The following is a 21,965-nucleotide window of genomic DNA, read 5'->3' as shown; positions in this document are numbered from 1 at the left end:
CTGACACTCTGAAGCACGAACTTCAGGAGCATAAGATATAAACCTGATGTGAGCCCTAGGACTATCGAGCCCTGCCCAATACTCTTGCCGGAAAGGGTCAGTTTGCATCTGTAAGCCTACTCTACATTTAGGGCTTGTCTGTATCAGTGTGTGGAAAGCTAGGGTATAAATGTATCTTGCACTAGTCTGCTGCGCACTAAGTGTCCAAGTGGCCCCTACTGCCATGCGCTAAAAGTTTCCTAATGTGCTTTGATCTATCCCATTTTAAAATGGAGTAAATTAAAGAACACTAGGGAACTTCCAGTGTGTGGTAGCAGTGTCAACTCAGAAAGAGGTGGGCACACTATTGCAAGGTTGATTTACACCCCAGCTCCCCGCACACTAACTGTTCAATTAGACAAGCCCTGAGAAAGGGTTTGCAAGTATAGATATACCAACATAGCTATCCTAGCAAGTCCTCCTTGTAGATATAGCTCCTAGAAGAGTGCTTTTGCCGGTATAAATTATGGCCCATCAAACTAAGTTATACCAGGCAAATGCACTTTATACCTGGTATACCTGGCTGTAGTTTTGAGCTATGCTTAGCAGCCTATTTTCTGAGGAACATTATCATTTGTCTTTGCATGGACTAAACTGCCCTTCCACTCTGGGTCTGTATTTTTGACCAGCACTTCTTTGACTCTGTCATTAACCTAGCTGGAAGTATGTTGTTTGAATGTGAAAGTAAACTGCAGCACTATAAAAAAATCATCAGTGTATTTAGGTTTAAGCAGTAAATACATGTACCTTAATCTGCAAGGTGGGGCCTGACTTATTTGAGTCACTGGATGAGGAAAACACACTTCGTAACAGCCTCCGTTTCAAGCTGTTTTCCCTCGATTTGGGACAAGGGCTGCCCTCCCAAGAAGGCCTGGGATTCACTTGTGCCACCAGGCAAGGCTGGGGCCAACATTCTGAGCTTCTTCTTTCAGCCTTATCACTCTTCCCAACCAGAACACAGGCGTGCTGTTGGTGCTGTGAAACTGAAGTGAGCTGGATGCAGCGCCCATCCTCACCTTGGAATTCTGAAGGCCCAAGGGACTTTGCTTTCATTACCATACCATTGGGATGAGATTGCCCATCCATCCTGGGTTTATAATCTGGCCACATAGTCTGCCTTCGGGCTGCTTTGCTTCCACCGTTGCAGTTGAGGTAGTTTCCATATTTGTCTTCCCAGTCAACCTCAGGGCTCTGAAGATACATGTCTGGGAGCCTGTCCTCTCCCAAAAGTCCAAGTGACTGGGCTCTCCTCCTGCTGGTCGGGCTCTTTCCCCTTAGAGTGTTGGAACTGATGACAGAAAGCTTCTGAATATCATTCAGTATCCCAGAGATATATCCCTCCACTTCGATGCTGTTGCCCCTCACTACAGTCTGTCAAACACACAGAAACAAAAGGCAAAGTTAGAGCTTTAACCCCTGAGGCTGAGAACGTCAAGGGCAGGGGCTGAGCTTTGTGTCTGGCTACTCATTGAAGTTCCGAGTAGGGGGGAATGTTTGGCTTCTTCATTGTTTTTATTTTTTTAAAGTTTGATGAACCGTATACTGCTGTGATAAAGAGTGGGACTAGCTAACGTAACAGAGCAGGGAGGCACTGTGTTCCTCACACTGCTTTTCTAATGCACCTCAATCCTGACCTGCAACACTCCTACTAGTTCCAGGAGTGGGCATCTACTTCAGTCCTGACTTTTTTATTCCTGCTGGTATTCTGGGCTCCACTTCATTCTGTAACCACACCTCACTTTTGACCGTCAGCCAAAGAAGCTATGAACACACACATGCACTTTTAAGATATCCTTGTTGGAAAAATTTTGCATTGAACTAACAATGAGTCCTGAGAGTTGGGTGTTAAGAACTTTGATTTTGAGTGCACTAGACAAGTTTCCTCTTTATTTATTGAGGTACTACTTCCAAAACTGAGTCTCCACAAATCTCAGTGCATCTTAATCTCTACCTACTTCCTGTTCCAGTACAAGGTCCTCCTCTTTTCCTACAGCTCTGTCAATGCATACATAGCTTAGCACCCACCAGCAGCCAAGCTGCCCCCCAGCTCTGGCAGTGCCTCCTGCCCACTGGCAGTCCCACAAATTAACTCCTCCCCCTCTCTTCCAGCACCTCCTGCCCACTGAGGAACAGCTGTTTTGCAGCATGCAGGAGGCACTGGAAGGGAGGTGAAGGAGTGGGGATGGGGCGCACTCTGGGGAGAGGGCAGGGAAGAGGCGGGGCAGGGTTGGAGCTTTGGGGAAAGGGGTGGAGTGGGGGTGGGAAGAGGTGGGGTGGGGCCTGGGGCTGAGCAGAGATTAAGCACCTCCGGGAAGAAATTGGAAGCTGGCACCTGTGAATGCACATTTAAATCCTGCCTTTCTTCATCTGCTTTTAATTTTGGTTACTCACAGTTTTTCCTAATGCTTCTTAATCCTGGCCTGTAAAACCTATGCTGTTCCATTTCTGGGTCCCTCCTCTGTTCTGCCAAGCCACTGCAATTATAAATGGTGAACACACTACTGGAAACAAAAGGATTGCAGCAGTTCATAACTGCCTTGTAGGCAAATGATGAAGGATAAGGCATCCATCCAAACAACCACTAGTACTATATGAGTGGCATGCCCTATACACTCAATATTCTATACAGCAGTCTAGCCATCTTGTTTATTTTGGAAATGAAAAGCTTAAGTGCTAAGAACTCATCATCTATTCTCCAGAAGAAGACATAGTATCAGGGCCAGCTCTAGCCATTTCGCTGCCCCAAGCACGGCGGCACGCCACGGGGGGCGCTCTGCCGCTTGCCGGTCCCACGGCTCCGGTGGATCTCCCACAGACGTGGCTGCGGAGGGTCCGCTGGTCCTGTGGCTCCGGTGGACCAGCGGACCCTCCGCAGGGACACCTGCGGGAGGTCCACCGGAGCCACCTGCAGCCCTCCTGGCAACCGGCAGAGCGCCCCCCATGGCATGCCGCCCCAAGCACGCGCTTGGCATGCTGGAGCCTGGAGCCGGCCCTGTATAGAATAATATCACTCCTACCCCTTGTGTGAATCTCAATCTGTATGAGGAAACCTTCCTATGGAGGGAGAAGTAATCTCCTGTTTGCTGTCTCAACTCTGGGGTTCTTCCAACCATGCTGAATTAATTACCCTGGGCCAGATCTTCATCTGATGTAAACTGACACCGCTTCAGTGGAGCAACACTGACTTGCACCAGCTGAGAACCAGGCTCACTGTGAGTTAAGGAAGGAAATGCAGGGAAGAAAGACCCTATCAACTACAGGTGAGTTGAGGCCACTCACACTCATTTAATTGTGTGTCCAATATCTTAGACACGGGCAAATTCATCTCTCTACTCCTGCTGTGTTACATCTTCTCATGTGTATACATGCATCTCTTGTTCTGCCTTCAGTTTAAACTGCTCTGTCAATCACCACTTTGATTGGGACATTGACTGCAAACTGGTTCCACCACATTTACACGAAAGTGATGAAAAGGAAAAAGCCAAAAAAAAATAATAATAAAGGATCAGAAACCCAGCCCAGGAGCCTATTCAGTAGGGTGAGTAAGCCTAAATTACTATTCTAGTTCACTCCTAAACCTCAGCAGTCTGTGTTTATAGTTTACCTCAGCAATGCAAACTTGGATAATAGTAATGGTTTCTAAATGATCCACTAGCTTAAGCTGTGGTCAATGTAACCTCACCTCCTCCTCCTGACTGAAGCACAGGGAGGACAGAACAAACTCATCTCTCATGCTTGCAGATGGGGCAGTAAGATATGGGGCTTGCTCATTCATCCCTTTCAGATTCATAGGTGGTTCACTAATTTGTTAGGCCAAACCTAGGATCATATTCCCTATGGATATGCTGGGAGCTCTCCAAGGTCCATTTCTTACTGAAGGCTAGTTGAATGACTGGTTCAGTGGTTCTCAAACTTTTTGTATTGGCAAGACTTTTCACAGAGCAAGCCCGAGTGTGACCCCACTTATAAATTAAAAACCAAATGTTTTATATTTAACACTATTTTAAATGCTAAATTTATAACCCTATTGCTTAAAATGAATTTACTTTTTCCTCACCGCTTTTAAATTAAGACTAAAACACATTTATCAAAATTATTGTTATAAGCAGAAAAGATTTTTTAAATAGTTACTGATTAATACTGGGAGAGGGTGCAAAGAAACTTTGTCAATGTCACTGTTCACAGCAGACTTGGTGCCCCATTGCCACCCTTACTTCTGTCCTGCCGCTGGCGGCAGGTGCTGCTTTCAGAGCTAGGTGGCCAGAGAGCTGTGGCTGCTGGCTGGGCGCCCAGTTCTGAAGGCAGTGCCACCACCACCACCAGCAGTGCAGAACTGCAGAATTAAGGGTGGCAATGCTATACCATGCCACCCTTACATCTCCGTAATGTTTGCCCTTTATACTGTGGGGGGAGCTAAGGCAAATTTTGGGGTGACTATAGCCCCCGCAAGCCTCCCCCATCACCACCCCTGCCTGTGAGTCTGACTGTTAGATTATAAATTACGTGGTTTTTTTTGGCCAATCTCAATGTTCTGACTGATCTGCAGTTCAATGTAGCTCTTCAGCTGCTGAACAATCAAGCCCTCTGATATCTCATTCCCAGGAATGGCCTTAAAGAAGTTTGCCCAGGGTGCCATTTTCTATGTTGTCACCTTTCCTTTGGAGCCAGAGAGGTTTTACTCTGCTGTCACAGAAGATAAAACTTGGTCAAAACCTATACCTTAACCTCCCCTGGACTCCTTACAGATCATCCTGTAACATAAGAGGACATTTTTATTCTGAAGAACATAGGAGGTGTTGCTTCATTTGGGTTGCATGCATTTGACAGAAGCGGAAGGATTAACTTTCCTCTCTCACCTTCATAGGTTGAAGCTGCATCCTGGTGATTCTTGAAGGGTCTACAACTGGCTTTGGGCGTTTTAGGGTGTCTAGAATATTCTGCCATTGAGGGGGCAGGCCAATGAATTTACCCTCCTTTGGATCAAACGAGGTGTGGACCCGATGCTGGAAGTTCTGCGGAGCAGAGATCTCAGGTCGTTTCTTCTTCTTTTTGCGAAACATGATGCCTGAATCAGAGAGATCAAATGCATTAGATCTAGTCATTTATCTGGTCTTCACAGTAGTTATTGTACTGCTCCAATTAGGGTTGCTAATTGTGGCTGGACATATTCCTGGAGGTTTCATCACATGATATAATCTTTAATTCCCAGAAGCTCCAGGACAATCCTGGAGGGTTGGCAGTTATAACTGCATTCTAATTTCTAGTCTAACCCCTCTTTTTCCATTGCTCATACAAATTCCTTTTAGTCTGAGTTTTTCCAACCTTGGTCTTAGCCTAAATAGCTGAGCTTACACTAGGATCCATAAATCACCACTGATGTAGCTACCCTGTTGGGAGTAATGGGGGAGACTGTAGATAGCTATTTTTATGACTTCTCATTTAAATCTACTCAGAATAAGCTTAGATAACAGAGAGAAAGAGCCTGAGCCCTATCTATAGCTGCCACCATTGCCATCACCAGAGGACCTGCATAGGCAGATAGTTATGGGTCCTACTCTTCCTAGAGCAGAGAAGGCCAAAGAGAATTTTTTTGGAAAATTTAAGCAATGTAGGTTGAGCCAATTTTTTATCTGCAGCTAACTTTAAAAGTTGATATAGGCCTGAACCAAACGCTCAGTTTTATTAGTATTTTTAAAAGGGCTATTTTGGATGTGGGGAGGTAGGGTATTAAATCCAAAGCTGGATTTTATTTTTGTGAATGGCCCCTACTTTTATAATAGACTGAGACTAAAGCCACAAATCCAATACATTTGAAACTTTGAGGTGTTCAAAAAGCTGAGTCCCAAACTTGCAGCTCATGGCCACCTCAATACAAATAGCTACCGAAGTTAAACTTGCTGAAGAGATTTTATCAAGCCTGGAAAAAATTAGTGGAAATTTAGTTCTTTGGTTTCAAATTTATAAATGCTTAAAGTCAGCAATTTCATGTATCTGACCTAGAATGTTTTCTATTTGTGGTTTTAAGGGCACGTTTAGCAGGGACACCTTACTGTCCGCCTAAAGCTGCTTGAGCTGTAAATTCCATAAATCAACTATCTCCAGTTCAAGAAAGTTGCCAACTGTCAAGAATGCCACGGTTAGAATGATACTATTAGAAATAGCAGCTTGTGAAAGGTCATGATGAGAGAAACGGCCAGGAAGCCTTCAGCAGGAGTCTAGCATTTTAGATAGCTCAGTCTAGGTAAAATGCTTCAGCACAGGCTCAGTGCTAAAGCTCTGTAGCATAAACTGAACAGCCCTAATTTAAGCAATTTATAATCCCCCCTCTAGAAAATTCTTGCTTTTGTCCCCTTCCTGTAACTTCTGTCTACTTGGCTATCTGTCCTTACATTGTGAGTTTTTGGGGGGCAGGGATGTCACTTTCTGAATGTCTAGAAAATGCCTAGCACACAGTAGACTCTGTCATGAAAAAATAATAAATGGGTGAAGTTGCTGCCAGGTTCCTCAACAAAGTTCCTGAGGGTTACTCACCAAAACACAAACTTGAGCCTACACTTTCTCACCAAGCTTCACTGTTTCTAGGGTTTCCGTGCAGGACTTCCTCTGTCCTGGTCCTCTGCCTTCTTCCCTCAGAAAGACACTCCAGTCACTCTTGTATCCCATTTAGAGCTAACAAGCATGAATCAGAAGTAATTACTCTGTTCCTTTATTCAAGGTATTAACACCTGAGGTTAGGGTGACTCAGCAAAGGAATACTGCATTCTTATGCATGATTCTAGAACCTGACAGACATTTACAGTTTCTTAAGCCAAAGAACTCCAGATCTAGTTATTTTATTATTTCTTCACTTTTCTAAATTAAAAGGAAAAAATAGTACTACTACTATGTTAAGATGGAAAAATCAAGCACTCAAAAGGACAGCAATCCTGCAAATTAAAGTTATTCCCAGAAGTTGATTATGTTGCATATGTAGAATTTTCTCTCTCTCTTTCTCTTGTTCAGTTTAAACTTTAATACTGTATATTACTGTTTGTTGATAATACATATAGGAAATACATAGGATGGGGCAGTTACCATCTTTTACTTATGTGTTTGTATAGTGCATAGCACATGACTCGGGCACCTAGATGCTACTGAATTACAATAAATAAATATTATTATTATTAACATTGTGGGAGAAAGTTGAGATTCTGGATTTTCCTAAATTTGCGGTTCAATTTCCCAACCTTAATATTACATTAATGCTGGATTATCTATACAGAACCACTGGTGTACATAGACACTTCCTGATCTTTCCCTCTATGCAACAGCAGATTTTGGACCCCCACCAAGCTCTTACACTTCAAGAAGATCATTTTCCCTTCCCAGTACCTCAGTTTTAGATTATTTTGCTGCATAAATATTTCATGGGCCAAAGACAACAGTGAACATAGTGAAAATAATTTCTTTCACAGTAGAGACACATTTCTGGTGATATTTTCCTTACATGCTATACACTTCAATATCATGCTCTCTTAATGATATAATGCTGTACATAATTCATGTTGTTACATTTAGAGCTACAGTTTAAAGCAGTGTACAGTGATTAAAAAGTGATTATTTAACATACTGCTGTATTTCCTGTCCTTAGGGCCTGGATCCTGCAAACACATATGTACATGCTTAATTTTACTACCATGCATAGTTCCCTTGAAACAGTAGGGAGGGGATGGAATCAATCAATTTACAGTGGTTAAGTTAATCATGTGCATTAAGCATTTGCAGGATCGGGGCCTTACATTGTATATCACAGCAGGGCATTTATACGGACTTTTCAAGTGCAAACACAGCATTACTGTGCTGCATCAAAATGCTCACAATGAGACCCCAGACTTATTATTCCATCTGAAAAATGGAGAAACAACGTAGAGAAAGGCCAGATAAATAAAAACCCATTTAGAGAAGCACTATGAGGCCACACTTCTGCACCTGAGAGGGTGCACTGCCAGAACCATCTTTGCTTTGGAGGTAGTTCCAATGGCACCCAGGGCACATATGTTCTAATGGTGGGCTCAGTGGGGCAGTACTTGTCTTTGTTCTGTATCTGTATAGAGCCCAGCACAGTGAGGTCCTGGTCCATGAGTGGGGTGCCTAAATACTAGTGCAATTCAGATAATAAATAATGAGAAATAATCGTGGAGACAATTGTTGAAGGAAAAGAACTGCAGATTTCCTTGGAAAGGGAAGTGACCTGCTAGCTACTCCTTTTGGCACTGTTCAAAGGTCAGGTGGGGCTACTATAATAATAATAATAATGGAGATATACCCATCTCCTAGAACTAGAAAGGACCCCGAAGAGTCATTGAGTCCAGCCCTCTGCCTTTACTAGCAGGACCAAGTACTGGTTTTTGCCCCAGATCCCTAAGTGGCTCCCTCAAGGATTGAACTCACAGGCCTGGGTTTAGCAGGCCAAAGAGGGGCTCCACAGCATCTGACAAAAACCAGGAAGTGGGAAGCACTGGATAAAGTGCTGTACATCTCAACTCTCTGCTGGGGCAAGAAGTGTGTCAATAATTATTAATTAAAACCTCTTCATTGAGCCATGAGGATGGAAACATTCCTAAACTGAGTAACCAAGTGATCTTATTGTTTTAACCCTTGTTCTTCCTCATCCACCCCCTCCCTACTCTTTGTAACTTCCCTCATTGCATCCCATTCATAATTATACTTAGGGCCCTACCAAATTCGCAGCCATGAAAAGCGTGTCATGGACCGTGAAATCTGGTCTGTTGTGTGCTTTTACCCTATACTATGCATGTTTCACAGGAGAAACCAGTGTTTCTCAAATTGGGGGTCTTGACCCAAAAGAGAATTGCAGGAGGGTCACAAGGTTATTTTAGGGGGGTTTCAATATTGCCACCCTTCTACACTGCCTTCAGAACTGCACGGCCAGAGAGTGGCAACTGTTCGCCAGGCACCCAGCTCTGAAGGCCGCGCCCTGCCAGCAGCAGCACGGAAGTAAGGGTGGCAATACCATACCATGCCATCCTTACTTCTGTGCTGCTGCTGACAGTGGCTCTGCCTTCAGAGCTGGGCTCCCGGCCAGCAGCTGCCGCCACTCCCCAGGCTTTGCAGCAGTGCAGAAGTAAAGGTAGCAGTACTGCAACCCCCCTTTCCCTCTACAATAACCTTGCAACACCCCCACAACTCCTTTTTGGGTCAGGCCCCCTACAATTACAACACTGAAATTTCAGATTTAAATAGCTGAAATCATGAATTTTATGATTTTTAAAACCCTATGACTGTGAAATTGACCAAACTGGGCCATGAATTTGGTAGGGCCCTATTTATACTGTAAGATCGATAGGGCAGGGACGATGACTTTCTATTTGTTTTGTAAAGCCCCTAGCACACTTTGGGGTGCTGTAAAAATAAATCCATAAATAATAACTAGTCGTATTCCTTTATGATTCAGTATGATTGGATTTATATGCAAATTACTGAATTAAAATGTTCAATTTTCCATTCGGGGCCAAATTTTCAACCACTCTTCAAAAGTAGATCTACCCCAGCATATAACTTTGCATGCACATCTACAAAACATGGGTGCATTCACATTAGATAATTGTGCTTTCAAATCACCATTTAGAAAGCACTTACCCCATCCGTATACACAAAAGTATGGTTCACATATGCAGAAACATGTATCCATTAAGTTCATGGTCACATTTACAGCAGCAGGCTGAAAATTTGGCCTTTGTGTCTTTTGGCTAGTAGTATGAGTATTCTGATGATAAAATGCATCTAACCCTGTACACCTACATGTACCTCGGGGTTTCCAATGACATTTGCTTTACGTTAATTGCTTTGATTATAAATATAGTCTGATATTGGATAGGTAGTTGTAGTTTAAAGGGACACTGTCAGGATAAAAAATCATATACTAAAAATAGGTATTTAAAATACCATCAGCTTTAATAACCTTTTAGGTTTTACATTTCACTCAGCTTGGACAGTGAAATGAGAATGGTCAATTATACTTGTGGTTCTCCTGTATTGGCTATAATACTTGAGTTTCCAACAGGAGAATGTTTAAATAAGAAACACTAAAACACGCCCTTTGTTATCCAAATACAAATTAATAAGAATATTTTTATCATATAAGACTTAGATTTTGTAAATAAACACAAAATTTACACTTAAGCCTTAAACTATTAGACACATCCCCTTAATCTGTCATACATATCCTGCGACACCGACACCATAGTAACCTACTAGACCCTGGTCTTTTCATTCATGACTGATAGCCGTACTGTAAGAAATGTCATAAACATAAGTAATAAAAGTCACTGCCCTGAGACAAAAGCAGCTGGAGATTTAAATTCTCTCAATGGTCCATTTCTGCTGCCTGGGAAACCACGTCAGATTTTTTAACACTAGATATAGTTTTTCATAGATAATATAGTTTCAAAAGCTGTCACATCTGCTATTGAGCAGAAGAAAAACCACAGATGGCAGATTCAGAGCAATGAGAGGGATCAGCTGGAAAGGAGGGGCAAGGAGAGAGAAGGGTTAGACTCAGATGAGAGGAAGGGGGAATTAGTGAAGAAGGAAAGGAAATCAGAGTTGGAAGGAGTGACTGGGAGACATCAGAGAAACGGGCATAGAAAATGATCAGCTGGACAGAAGAAAGAAGGAAGTAAATGGTGGCAGGAATTGTTCTTTGTTATCACACAGTATTTCAGATCCTAAAGCAAATTTGCTCATGTGATTTATTTCATCAGCTTCCCTGATATAATTATAGTTTCTCTGCATAGAGCAGGTATATAAGCTCTGACTATGTCATTGTGTGTATGCATATGTGTATACACACACACACACACACACTCTCAACGTGAGTGAGGGAGGGAGGTAGCAGGGTGTCTGAGGCTTACTTGATTATTTTTTATTTAAAACAGTTTCTTATGGCAACTGAAACACCACTGTAGCTGAGTAGTTCTACCCTGTGGGCATCGCCATTCTGCTCCCAAGCTTGGTGGGTCATGTCCTCCCTGGACTAAGAGTACAGCACTCTTAGATACTGGATGGGAAAAAATATCAGCCCAGTGTCCCCAAGTGACTCCTCAAGGTATGTCTACACTACGGGATTATTCCGATTTTACATAAACCGGTTTTGTAAAACAGATTGTATAAAGTCGAATGCACACAGCCACACTAAGCACATTAATTCGGCAGTGTGCGTCCATGTACCGAGGCTAGTGTCAATTTCCAGAGCGTTGCACTGTGGGTAGCTATTCCGTAGCTATCCCATAGTTCCTGCAGTCTCCACCCCTTGGAATTCTGGGTTGAGATCCCAATGCCTGATGGAGCAAAAAACATTGTCACAGGTGGTTCTGGGTACATCCTCACCCTTCCCTCCGTGAAAGCAGCAGACAACCATTTCGCGCCTTTTTTCCTGAGTGAACTGGGCAAATGCCATAGCACAGCAAGCATGGACCCTGCTCAGATCAAGACTGCAATCGTGGACGTTGTAAACACCTCGTGCATTCTCGTGCAGTCTATGCTGAACCAGGACCTGCAAAGCCAGGCGAGGAGGAGGTGGCTATGGCAGAGCGGCGACGAGAGTGATGACATGGACACAGAATTCTCTCAAACCGCGGGCCCCTGCACTTTGACGATCCTGCTGGTAATGGGGCAGGTTCTAGCCATTTTACGCTGATTTTGAGCCCGGGAAACAAGCACAGACTGGTGGGACCGCATAGTTTTGCAGGTTTGGGATGATTCGCAGTGGCTGCGAAACTTTCGCATGTGTAAGGGCACTTTCATGGAACTTTGTGACTTGCTTTCCCCTGCCCTGAAACGCCAAAATACCAAGATGAGAGCAGCCCTCACAGTTGAGAAGCGAGTGGCAATAGCCCTCTGGAAGCTTGCAACGCCAGACGGCTACCGGTCAGTCGGGAATCAGTTTGGAGTGGGAAAATCTACTGTGGGAGCTGCTGTGATGCAAGTAGCCAAAGCAATCATTAAGCTGCTGCTACGAAAGGTTGTGACTCTGGGAAATGTGCAGGTCATAGTGGATGGCTTTGCTGCAATGGGATTCCCTAACTTTGTTGGGGCTATAGATGGAACCCATATCCCTATCTTGGCACCGGAACACCAGGGCACCCAATACGTAAACCGCAAGGGGTACTTTTCAATGGTGCTGCAAGCACTGGTGGATCACAAGGGATGTTTCACCAGCATCCACGTGGGATGGCCAGGAAGGGTTCATGACGCTCGCGTCTTCAGGAACACTACTCTGTTTAAACAGCTGCAGCAAGGAAATTACTTCCCAGACCAGAAAATAACAGTTGGGGATGTTGAAATGCCTGTTATTATCCTGGGGGACCCAGCCTACCCCTTGATGCCATGGCTCATGAAGCCATACACAGGCAGCCTGGACAGTAGTCAGGAGTTGTTCAACTACAGGCTGAGCAAGTGCAGAATGGTGGTAGAATGTGCATTTGGCCGTTTAAAGGCGCGCTGGCGCACATTACTGACTCGCTCAGACCTCAGCCAAACCAATGTCCCCATTGTTATTGCTTCTTGCTGTGTGCTCCACAATCCCTGTGAGAGTAAGGGGGAGACCTTTATGGTGGGGTGGGAGGCTGAGGCAAATCACCTGGCCGCTGATTACGCGCAGCCAGACACCAGGGCGATTAGAAGAGCACACCACAAAGTGGTGCGCATCAGAGAAGCTTTGAAAACGAGTTTCATCATGGGCCAGGGTACGGTGTGACTGTTGCGTTTGTTTCCCCTTGATGAACTTCCCCCTTGATTGACTCATTCCCTGTAAGCAACCCACCCTCCCCCTTCAATTACAGCTTGCTTAAGGAAATAAAGTCACTATTGTTTAAAAATCATGTATTCTTTATTAAAAAGTCATTATAAAAAGAGGCAGAGAACTGACAAGGTATCCCGGGTGTGGTTTGGGAGGAGGATAGGAGGGAAGGAAAAGGCCACTAAAAATATTTCAAAGTAATGACAGCCTTTTGGTTGGGCTGTCCATGGGGGTGGAGTGGGGGGGTGCACGAAGTCTTCCCCCACATGTTCTTACACGTCTGGGTGAGGAAGATAAGGAACATGGTGATTGGTGAGGGTGGTTACACAGGCGCTGCAGCGGCCCTCTGTGACCCTGCTGCTGTTCCTGAAGCTTCACCAGACGTCGGAGGATGTCAATTTGATCACGCAGCAGCCCCAGCGTTGCATCCCGCCACCGCTGATCTTCCTGCCTACACCTCTGATCTTCCTGCCGCCACCTCTCATCTCGAGCATCTCTCCTCTTTTCACGTTCTCACGTTGGTCCCTCCTGTCCTCACGTTCACTGGCATCTTTCCTGTAATTTGATACCACATCCTTCCACTCATTCAGATGAGCTCTTTCATTGCGGCTTACTTCCATGATTTCCGAGAACATTTCGTCTCGCATCTTTTTTTTTCCTCCGCATTATCTGAGATAGCCTTCAGGATGGAGTAGGGAGGCTTGAAAAATTTGCAGCTGCATGAGAGAGGTAAAAAAGGGAGAGAAGTATTTTAAAAGATACATTTTACAGAACAATGGTTATACTCTTTCACAGTGAACAACACTATTCACCTTACATAGTACATGTGATTTCACTACAAGGTTGCATTTTACATCTTAATATTGAGTGCCTGTGGCTCTGGTGTCAGAAATCTCACAGACGCAGGTCCGGGCAGCAGAATTCAGCTTGCATGTGGCCATGGTAAGCCATTGTCTTTCGGCTTCTGCAGCCTTTATATACACAGTGCCCTCCTTTCCCAAATACCAAGCAAATCCCGTTCAGTGCTGCTTCTTTCCTGTTAACATGCAGCAGCAGAAACCACCCCCCTATCCAATTCTCTGGGATGATCACTTTACCCCTCCCCCCCACCACGTGGCTGGTAGCAGGGAAGATCCCTGCTAGCCAAACGTGAAAAAGCTCAGCGCCATTACCCTCCCTCCCCTCCCCATGCTTGGCTACCTGCAAGGAAGGATTTCTTTTAAGCAACAGGCAAACAGCCCAGTAGGAATGGCCATCTCTGTCCCCTTAATTAAATTCCTGAATTTCAACCAGGTTACCATGAACGATATCACTCTCCTGAGGATAACACAGTGAGATAAAGAACGGATGTTGCTTGAATGCCAGCAATCACCGGGACCATATGCAGCTAGGCTTTGTCATGCAATGATATGGAACATGGTGAGTGTTACTTGCTACATGCATGGCGTGGTCAAGTGTCCTACCATAGTGGATGGAATAAGGCTGCCTTGCCCAGAAACCTTCTGCAAAGGCTTTTGGAGTACCTCCAGGAGAGCTTCATGGAGATGTCCCTGGAGGATTTCCGCTCCATCCCCAGACATGTTAACAAACTTTTCCAATAACTGTACTGGCCACAAATGCATCCCAACTCCTCAGGGCAAATCAATCATTAAAAAACGCTTGCTTTTAAACCATGTTTTATATTTACAAAGGTACACTCACCAGAGGTCACTTCCATGGCTTCATTGTCTGGGCTACTGGCTTGGGAGGGCTAGGAGGGTAATTCTGTCTGGGTGAGAAAAAGCTCCTGGCTGTTGGGGAGAACGGAGTGCTCTGTGCTCTCTGCAAGCTCATCCTCCTCTTCCTCCTCCTCATCTTCCCCGTCCGCAGAATCCTCAGCCATGGCTGAGATTACCACCGCCACCTCGGAATCCACGGACAGGGGTGGGGTAGTGATGGCGGACCCTCCTAGAATTGCATGCAGCTCAGTGTAGAAGCGGCATGTTTTCGGCCCTGCCCCGGACCTTCCATTTGCTTCTTTGGTTTTCTGGTAGGCTTGTCTGAGCTCCTTAACTTTCACTCTGAACTGCACTGAGTCCCTGGTGTGGCCTTTCTCCATCATAGCCTTGGAAATTTTTTCAAATGTTTTTTCATTTCGTCTTTTGGAACGGAGTTCTGTTAGCACAGAATCCTCTCCCCATATAGCGATCAGATCCAGTACCTCCTGTGTGGTCCATGTTGGAGCTCTTTTTCGATTCTCAGAAGACTGCATTGTTACCTGTGCTGATGAGCTCTGCGTGGTCACCTGTGCTGGTGAGCTCTCCACGCTGGGCAAACAGGAAATTAAATTCAAAAGTTTGCGGGGCTTTTCCTGTCTACCTGGTCAGTGCATCCAAGTTCAGATTGCTGTCCAGAGTGGTCACAGTGGTGCACTGTGGGATACTGCCTGGAGGCCAATACCGTCGATTTGCGGCCACACTAACCCTAATCCGATATGGTAATACCAATTTCAGCACTACTCCTCTCATCGGGGAGAAGTGCAGAAACCGGTTTAAAGAGCCCTTTATATCGATATAAAGGGCTTAGTTGTGTGGACAGGTGCAGCATTAAATCGGTTTAACTCTGCTAAAATCGGTATAAACGCGTAGTGTAGACCAGGCCACAGATGGACACTGCCCTACATTCACAGCCCCATTCCATTTACAGTCCCTGGGGTGCATCCAAAAATGGAGATGGATCGTTTTCATTTTTAAAAAATCATGTTTTTCCACATGCTCTCCACTTGCCATATAACAGATTGCTCATTAATTCAAGACACTGTGGAGACATTTGCCAAGCTTGCCCTTCCTTGGGACTCAGTATATAAGGGCAGGGAAATCCCAAGCTCTGATTCTCCATTGTCCTGCACCTTGCGAAGTCATCTACATCTGTACAAAGGGGGTGAAAAATGCTACCAAATCAAAATGGTAGCATTTTACACTCACTGTGCCCAGATGTAAGAGCCCACACAAGGTGCAGAGCAATGAGGAATGAAGCCCCAGGATTCTTGCCTTAGCAATGTGGTGGAAATGTGCTGAGATGGCAGGAGCATGCCACCTGATCATGACGATACCAGCAGCTTGGCTAGCAAGGTTTTGGAGACAATTTTAGCTGCTTCCAAACAATAATAAAGACAAGTTGATTCCCTACTTATCATAATGTAGGTAATAACACATTGCTTTGCACTCATGCAGCTCAAAGTGCTTTATGAAAACATGAAACCTGCCATCAGCCTGTGAAACTGGTCAATTGTATTATCCCCATTTTACAGATGGAGAAACTGAAGCACAGAGACATAAAGTGACTTACCGTAAACCTAGGGTGACCAGGTGTCTGATTTTTGACCGGAACACTCCATCAAAAAGGGACCCTGGTGGCTCCAGTCAGCGCCACCAACTGGGCCGTTAAAAGTCCGGTTGGTGGTGCTGCGCACTATGGCAGGCTAGTCCCTACCTGTCCTGGCTGACACTGCGCTGCACCGCAGAAGGGGCCAGCAGCTCCGCTCTTAGGCGGGGGGAAGGGAGGGCACAGGGCTCCACACACCGCCTCCACCCTGAGCACCAGCTCTGCACTCCCATTGGCTGGTTCCCAGCCAATGGGAGCTGGAGGGGGCAGTGCCTGCAGACGAGAGCGGCACGTGGAGTCTCCTGGCTGCTCCTGCCTGAGACCTGGACCTGCTGGCCGCTTCTGTGGCATGTTCAGTATGGTGCTAGGACAGTCAGGCAGTCTGCCTTAGCCCCCCCCGCTGCACCACTGACCGAGAGCTAGCCATGCCCCAACCCCAAGCTCCAACCCCCTGCCCCAGCCCTGAGCCCTCCTCAGCCTGGAGTACCCTCCTGCACCCCAAACCCTTCATTCCCACCCCCAAGCCTCCCCAAACTGGACTATCCTCCTGCACCCCAAACCCCTCATCCCTGGCCTCACCCCTGAGCCCTCACCCCCTCCAGACCCCAACACCCTGCCACAACCAGCAGCCCCCTCCCACACTCCAAATCCTTTGGCCCCACCCCCAGCCTGGAGCCCCCTCGTGCACCCCAAACCGCTCATCCCCACCCCAGAGTCCACACCCTCAGCCAGAGCCCTCACCCTTCCCATACCCCAACTCTCTGCACCAGGCTGAAGCCCCCTCCTGCACCCTGAACCCTCATTTCTGGCCCCACCCCAGAGCCTGCACCCCCAGTTAAGGCCCTCACCCCCTCCTGCACCACTACCCTCTGCCCCAGCCCAGTAAAAGTGAGTGAGGGCATGGGTGGCAAGTTTGTAGAAATTTTGGTGGTGCCCGGCACCCGCCCCCCAACTCCACCCCCCCAAACTCCACCCCCACCTGCCTAAGGCTCTGGGCGGGGTTTCGAGGGGAGGTCTGGGGTGCAGGTCCTGGGCTGGGGATTAGGGTGCAAGAGGGGTGCAGGCTTTGGGATGGAGTTTGGGTGCAGGCTCTGGGCTGGGGGTGGGTGTGTAGGAAGGGGGCGGTGGTGCATGCTCTCGGAGGGGGTGCACGCTCTGGGAGGGGGTTTGGGGATAGGAGGGAATGCAGGGGTGAGGGCTGTGGGGCTGAGGATGAGGGGTTCATGATGCGGGGGGCTCACGGCTAGGCCAGAGGGTTGGGATGTGGGGTGAGGGCTGAGGATGAGAGTTCATGATGTGGGGGGGCTCAGGGCTGGGGCACAGGATCACGGTGCAGGGGAATGAGGGTTGGGGCTGAGGATGAGGGGTTCATGATGCAGGGGGGCTCAGGGCTGAGGAAGAGGATTAGGGTGAGGGGGGATGAGGGCTCTGGCTGGGGCTGAGGGGTTTGGGGCGTTGGAGAGGCTCAGGGCTAGGGCAGAAGGGCAGGGTAAGGGCAGCCTGCCTTGTCAATAGGGGATGGCAGGCACTAGGACCCTGAGGCAGCAGGCAGCAGTTCTGCTGGGAGCTACTCCACAGCGCAAGCAGGCAGGGGAGAGGCGGGCGCTGATTTCTGTCAGGCAGGGACGCGGCGCGGCGGGGGGGGGACGCGCAGGGGGAGGGGTGGCAGGCGGAGGCCGGAACCCGCTCCGGGCAGGGACACGGCGCAGCGGGTGGAGACCCGCAGGGGCCGGGGCCCGATCCAGGCAGGGCCGGGCGAGAGACCAGCTCCAAATATTGCTGGAGCAGGGCCCCCAGCCCTGAGTATTCCTGGTGCTCGGGCACCGCAAATGTATATAACCTGCCGCATATGAGTGAGGGTGGAGGAGAGGGAGCTATTGAGGGAGAGGGAATGTAATGAATGGGTGGCAGGGCTTCAGGGAAGGGGTGGGGCTAGAGTGTTCGGTTTTGTGAGACTAGAAAGTTGGCAGTCGTACCCAAACCACACAGTGAGTCATATAAACTGAGCTTAGAATTCAGACCCTCACTGACCCCCAGCCCCCTGCTGTATCCATTACAGTACACTGACCCTGCAGTCACAATTCAGTAACATCAGGTCAGACCACACCTCCTCTCAGCTATCAGTTACTTTGTCACCCAGTTCTCAGACTGTAGAAGGGATGGGAATGGGAGGAGCCTCTGATTTGCAAGGGTAATAGCATCATCATACATAAGGCTAAGAAACATTTCTAATAACAGGTTTTGAAGGGAACAGGAGCCTGATTTTTATTTTATCCAACTATGTTAATGTTTGACTCTTATGTAAGACCAAGGCAATCAATCTAAAACCAAAAGTAATATCAATACTGCTTAAGGGTTAATTCAGCAGTGTAGCAACAACAAACATGCTGCCACCCAGGAACCTGAGCTTGCCCTTTAGATACCATACAAGAGCCATGTTAAATGGCTATGGCCTGATTATCCCCTCCATTATATCTGATTTACACTATAAGCTATAGGATAGTTTGGATTAAGAAGTAAGTAGAAGTTAGGCTAACTTGAGTCCAAAACCTAGATGTAGAGGAGTAAGGGAAACTGAAGTTGCTAGAGTGAGAAGAGGCAAAGATGAGTTGGAGACAGAGTGTTATGGGAAAGTAAGAGTTAGCAAGGATGTGACCCAGGGCTTTGTTACCATTATGATTGGGTTATAACTGGTTTAAGCAACATTTTTAATAAGTGTGTATGAAAATTGTGAATGGTTTATTAAAAAGTTATCTATATTGCTAGTATGCCAAGGCCATTTTTGGTGCAGATGTTAATTTAAATAATGTGTAGTGTAAAGAGCCAATAAGAAGATGAAAGAAATATAGTTATGGTAAAGGACAGTTTAATGTTAATTAGTGTTATAATAGTGCAGGGGTCAGCAACCTTTCAGAAGTGCTATGCCGAGTCTTCATTTATTCACTCTAATTTAAGGTTTCGCATGCCAGTAATACATTTTAATGTTTTTAGAAGGTCTCTTTCTATAGGTCTATAATATATAACTAAACTATTGTTTTATGTAAAGTAAATAAGTTTTTTAAAATGTTAAAGAAGCTTCATTTAAAATTAAATTAAAATGCAGAGTCCCTGGACCGGTGGCCAGAACCCGGGCAGTGTGAGTGCCACTGAAAATCAGCTCATGTGCCGCCTTTGCCACATGTGCCATAGGTTGCCTACCCCTGTAATAGAGTATAAAAGGAGTAGTTTTGCTGAATTGCAAGGGAGAGCTCCAGTTAACATCCAAAGAGTACCATTCAGTTCCAAGACTATAAGGCTGTACTTCACTCTGTTGTCAGTGGACTGATCACCCATTGACACACCAGTCCATCTTGGACTGGGAGTACAATAGTAGCATTTGTGTACATAGTATTTACATGCCTGTTTGGCTTAACTAATCATTTTTCTAATAAAGTTTGGTTGTATCATTCAAAGTGTTGCCTAGTGATCCTCTACTAAACAGTTTTTTTGCACCCAATCTAGAAGCTTGAATCTGAAAACCAAGTTGGGTTTTCATGGACCCTTATGTTTAACAACTCAATATTAATTGGAAACATTTCAGCATAAAGGTTAACAAATGTTTACAACATCGATATAACCCATTCATGTCAACAGAGATACACAGGAGCAAAAGTGATGTGATAGAGTGGAGAATTGGTCCCATAGTTTAAATCCTGATCTGACATGGTCTGAGATTGCTGTGATGATACATGTGCTCTTCCCTAACCCCTGGGCTGAGGAGGGTAGCATCTTATGTTAACCTCCAGAGATTCTGTCACTGACTGAAGAGGAGTGTTAACTGGACTCCCAGGGAGTTATGTCTGATCCAGACCCAGGAGATGACATGGAGCCTTAGATACCATCCTTCTACAAAGATAGATAGATAAACCTTGATTATCAGGAGCAAAAATAATGCAGCGTAGGTTTGAAAATAAAATATTGCATGATCCAGGAGAATGGGAAGTATGTAGTTAAATGCATTTTAACTTACATTTAGAGCTTATCCGTCCAATTGTTTTAAACAGTTTACTCAACATATTTAGCCCTTTCTCTCTGCACATGAATTGTCTTTGAACAGATTGTGATTTTTACGAACACATCAAATAATTTTGACAAAGATGTTTGACCTGTGGGTTGTTCACAAACTGTTCACAGCAACTATCCATTTAGGTACTGATACTCAGAATTCGTTATTTGATGTGTGGGACTGGTCACCAAGCTCACATGCTATTGTTTCTGTTCCATGATAGGATGGTTGAACTTTTACAAAGTACATACACTTTCCTCTGGAAGGAATTTTGTTTGGTCGTCAAAACAAATTTTGTTTCTCAGTTAACTGAATCTCACCTGCTGGGCCCCAAATTCTCTCTCATTAACATTCTTACACACAAAATTTTGTTCACATGAATGTTCACAGGCAGCATACCACAGAGGGGCACAAACAGGCTGCTTTGAAGCCAAGCTGCTAATTTCACAAACAGGTCTTTATACTAGTTGACCAGATCTATATACTATTAGCTTATTTATAAGCCATTGTTCATACATATCAATGTGCTGCACAATGTGCGCATCAATTCACAGCCTTACCATGTGATTAATAACTAGACTGCTTAGGGGAGAGAGAATTTATACAATGCCAGGACAGCAGCACCCCTTTCACAAGCAGCAGTTTAGGGATTCAGCTGCACTGGGCATTGTCTTATGGATGGACTCCAGAAAGGGGGATTGGCCATTTATCTTTTCAGCAAATGCCTCGTTTTGCATAGATCCCCAAGCCCCACCTTTGAGCACTCACTCACCAGCTAGGTGCTTCTCTTCTTCTACTTCTTCTCAGACTACTTCACTGTTCGGTACTCCAGTACATTAAGTCATTAATATCCTGGCAAACAAGAGGACAAATGGATCAGTAAATATTACTGGACAATTGCCACAGACCTACCTTTTTCTTGTACTCTGTGTGTGTGTGTGTGTGTGTGTGTCTGTCTGTGTGAGATCACTTGGTTAAAAGAGATTGTGTGTACATTGCCAATGTCATTTGACAAATGGTTTTCAAATAGTATGAAGTTAGCTAGTTCTCTGACACTCCAGATATACACAGTGTTTCAATACGATATGTCAGTAGCTGTGCTGAAAGGGTCTTAGTTGAAATAGCAAGGGAGAAATCCAGGGATATGGGCATGAGGGGTTTTAGCTAGTCAATCAATAAGTATCTTTGATAGGTATGGTGAGGGTCCCTGCAGATATAAGGGTGCTCCCTGGAGATATTGTTACATCTTGCATACACCAGCAAGCAGGCATGTTCCTGACATGGGCTGTCTGCTTTCCCAAGCATCATCGGGGTGACTTTAACCTTCTTCACCAACTGCCAAGTCCGGCAAGGCATTTTCATTCCACTCTCTGCATTGTTGACAGCTTACACTAACAGGTCCCAAATGCCACATCCCCATAAGAGACATGCATTCTTGCTTGTCTGAAGGGGATGGGGTGGTGAAAGAAAGGAGATCTCACTGCCTGTCCCACTGTGCGAGTGCCAGTAGAGGACAATTCCGAGTGAGAAGAGAGAAAGGGCTGCAGGGAAACCACCACTGCCATCCAGCAAAGCCAATTGGTGGACGGTGTCACTGGGCTGTAGGAGCAAAGATGGAGTAAATTCCTTCCCAGAGCAGCCCAGCTTCCAGTTTTCTTTCCCTTCCAGAACCAGACCGGGAGGAAAAAGCTCCTCCACAACCCCCAAACTGCTTCCCTC

At 45.8% G+C, this 21,965-nt stretch overlaps 1 protein-coding gene across 6 annotated transcripts in view; it reads right to left on the bottom strand.

Annotated features, from left to right (window-relative positions):
• The window catches only part of LOC115650071 (serine/threonine-protein kinase PAK 6-like), an 87,762-nt gene that overhangs the window by 10,193 nt on the left and 55,604 nt on the right, over positions 1-21,965 (bottom strand). For 3 of the 6 annotated variants that reach the window (XM_030559447.1, XM_030559446.1, XM_030559445.1), the window contains 3 exons: positions 21,019-21,098; positions 4,896-6,708; positions 787-1,410 (listed from right to left, as the gene is read on the bottom strand). In XM_030559447.1, the coding sequence (XP_030415307.1) occupies positions 787-1,410; positions 4,896-5,141 (870 nt within the window). In that variant the 5' untranslated portion in view covers positions 5,142-6,708; positions 21,019-21,098. Of the gene's footprint in view, positions 1-786; positions 1,411-4,895; positions 7,465-21,018; positions 21,099-21,965 lie in introns of those variants that run through there. The other 3 variants (XM_030559449.1, XM_030559448.1, XM_030559444.1) reach the window with 3 other exon arrangements.

The sequence above is a fragment of the Gopherus evgoodei genome, chromosome 4 (assembly GCF_007399415.2).
Source record: "Gopherus evgoodei ecotype Sinaloan lineage chromosome 4, rGopEvg1_v1.p, whole genome shotgun sequence".
NCBI classification, from domain to species: domain Eukaryota; kingdom Metazoa; phylum Chordata; order Testudines; family Testudinidae; genus Gopherus; species Gopherus evgoodei.
Note: the sequence above shows the minus strand (reverse complement) of the source record. Positions and strands in the feature narration are given on the sequence as shown.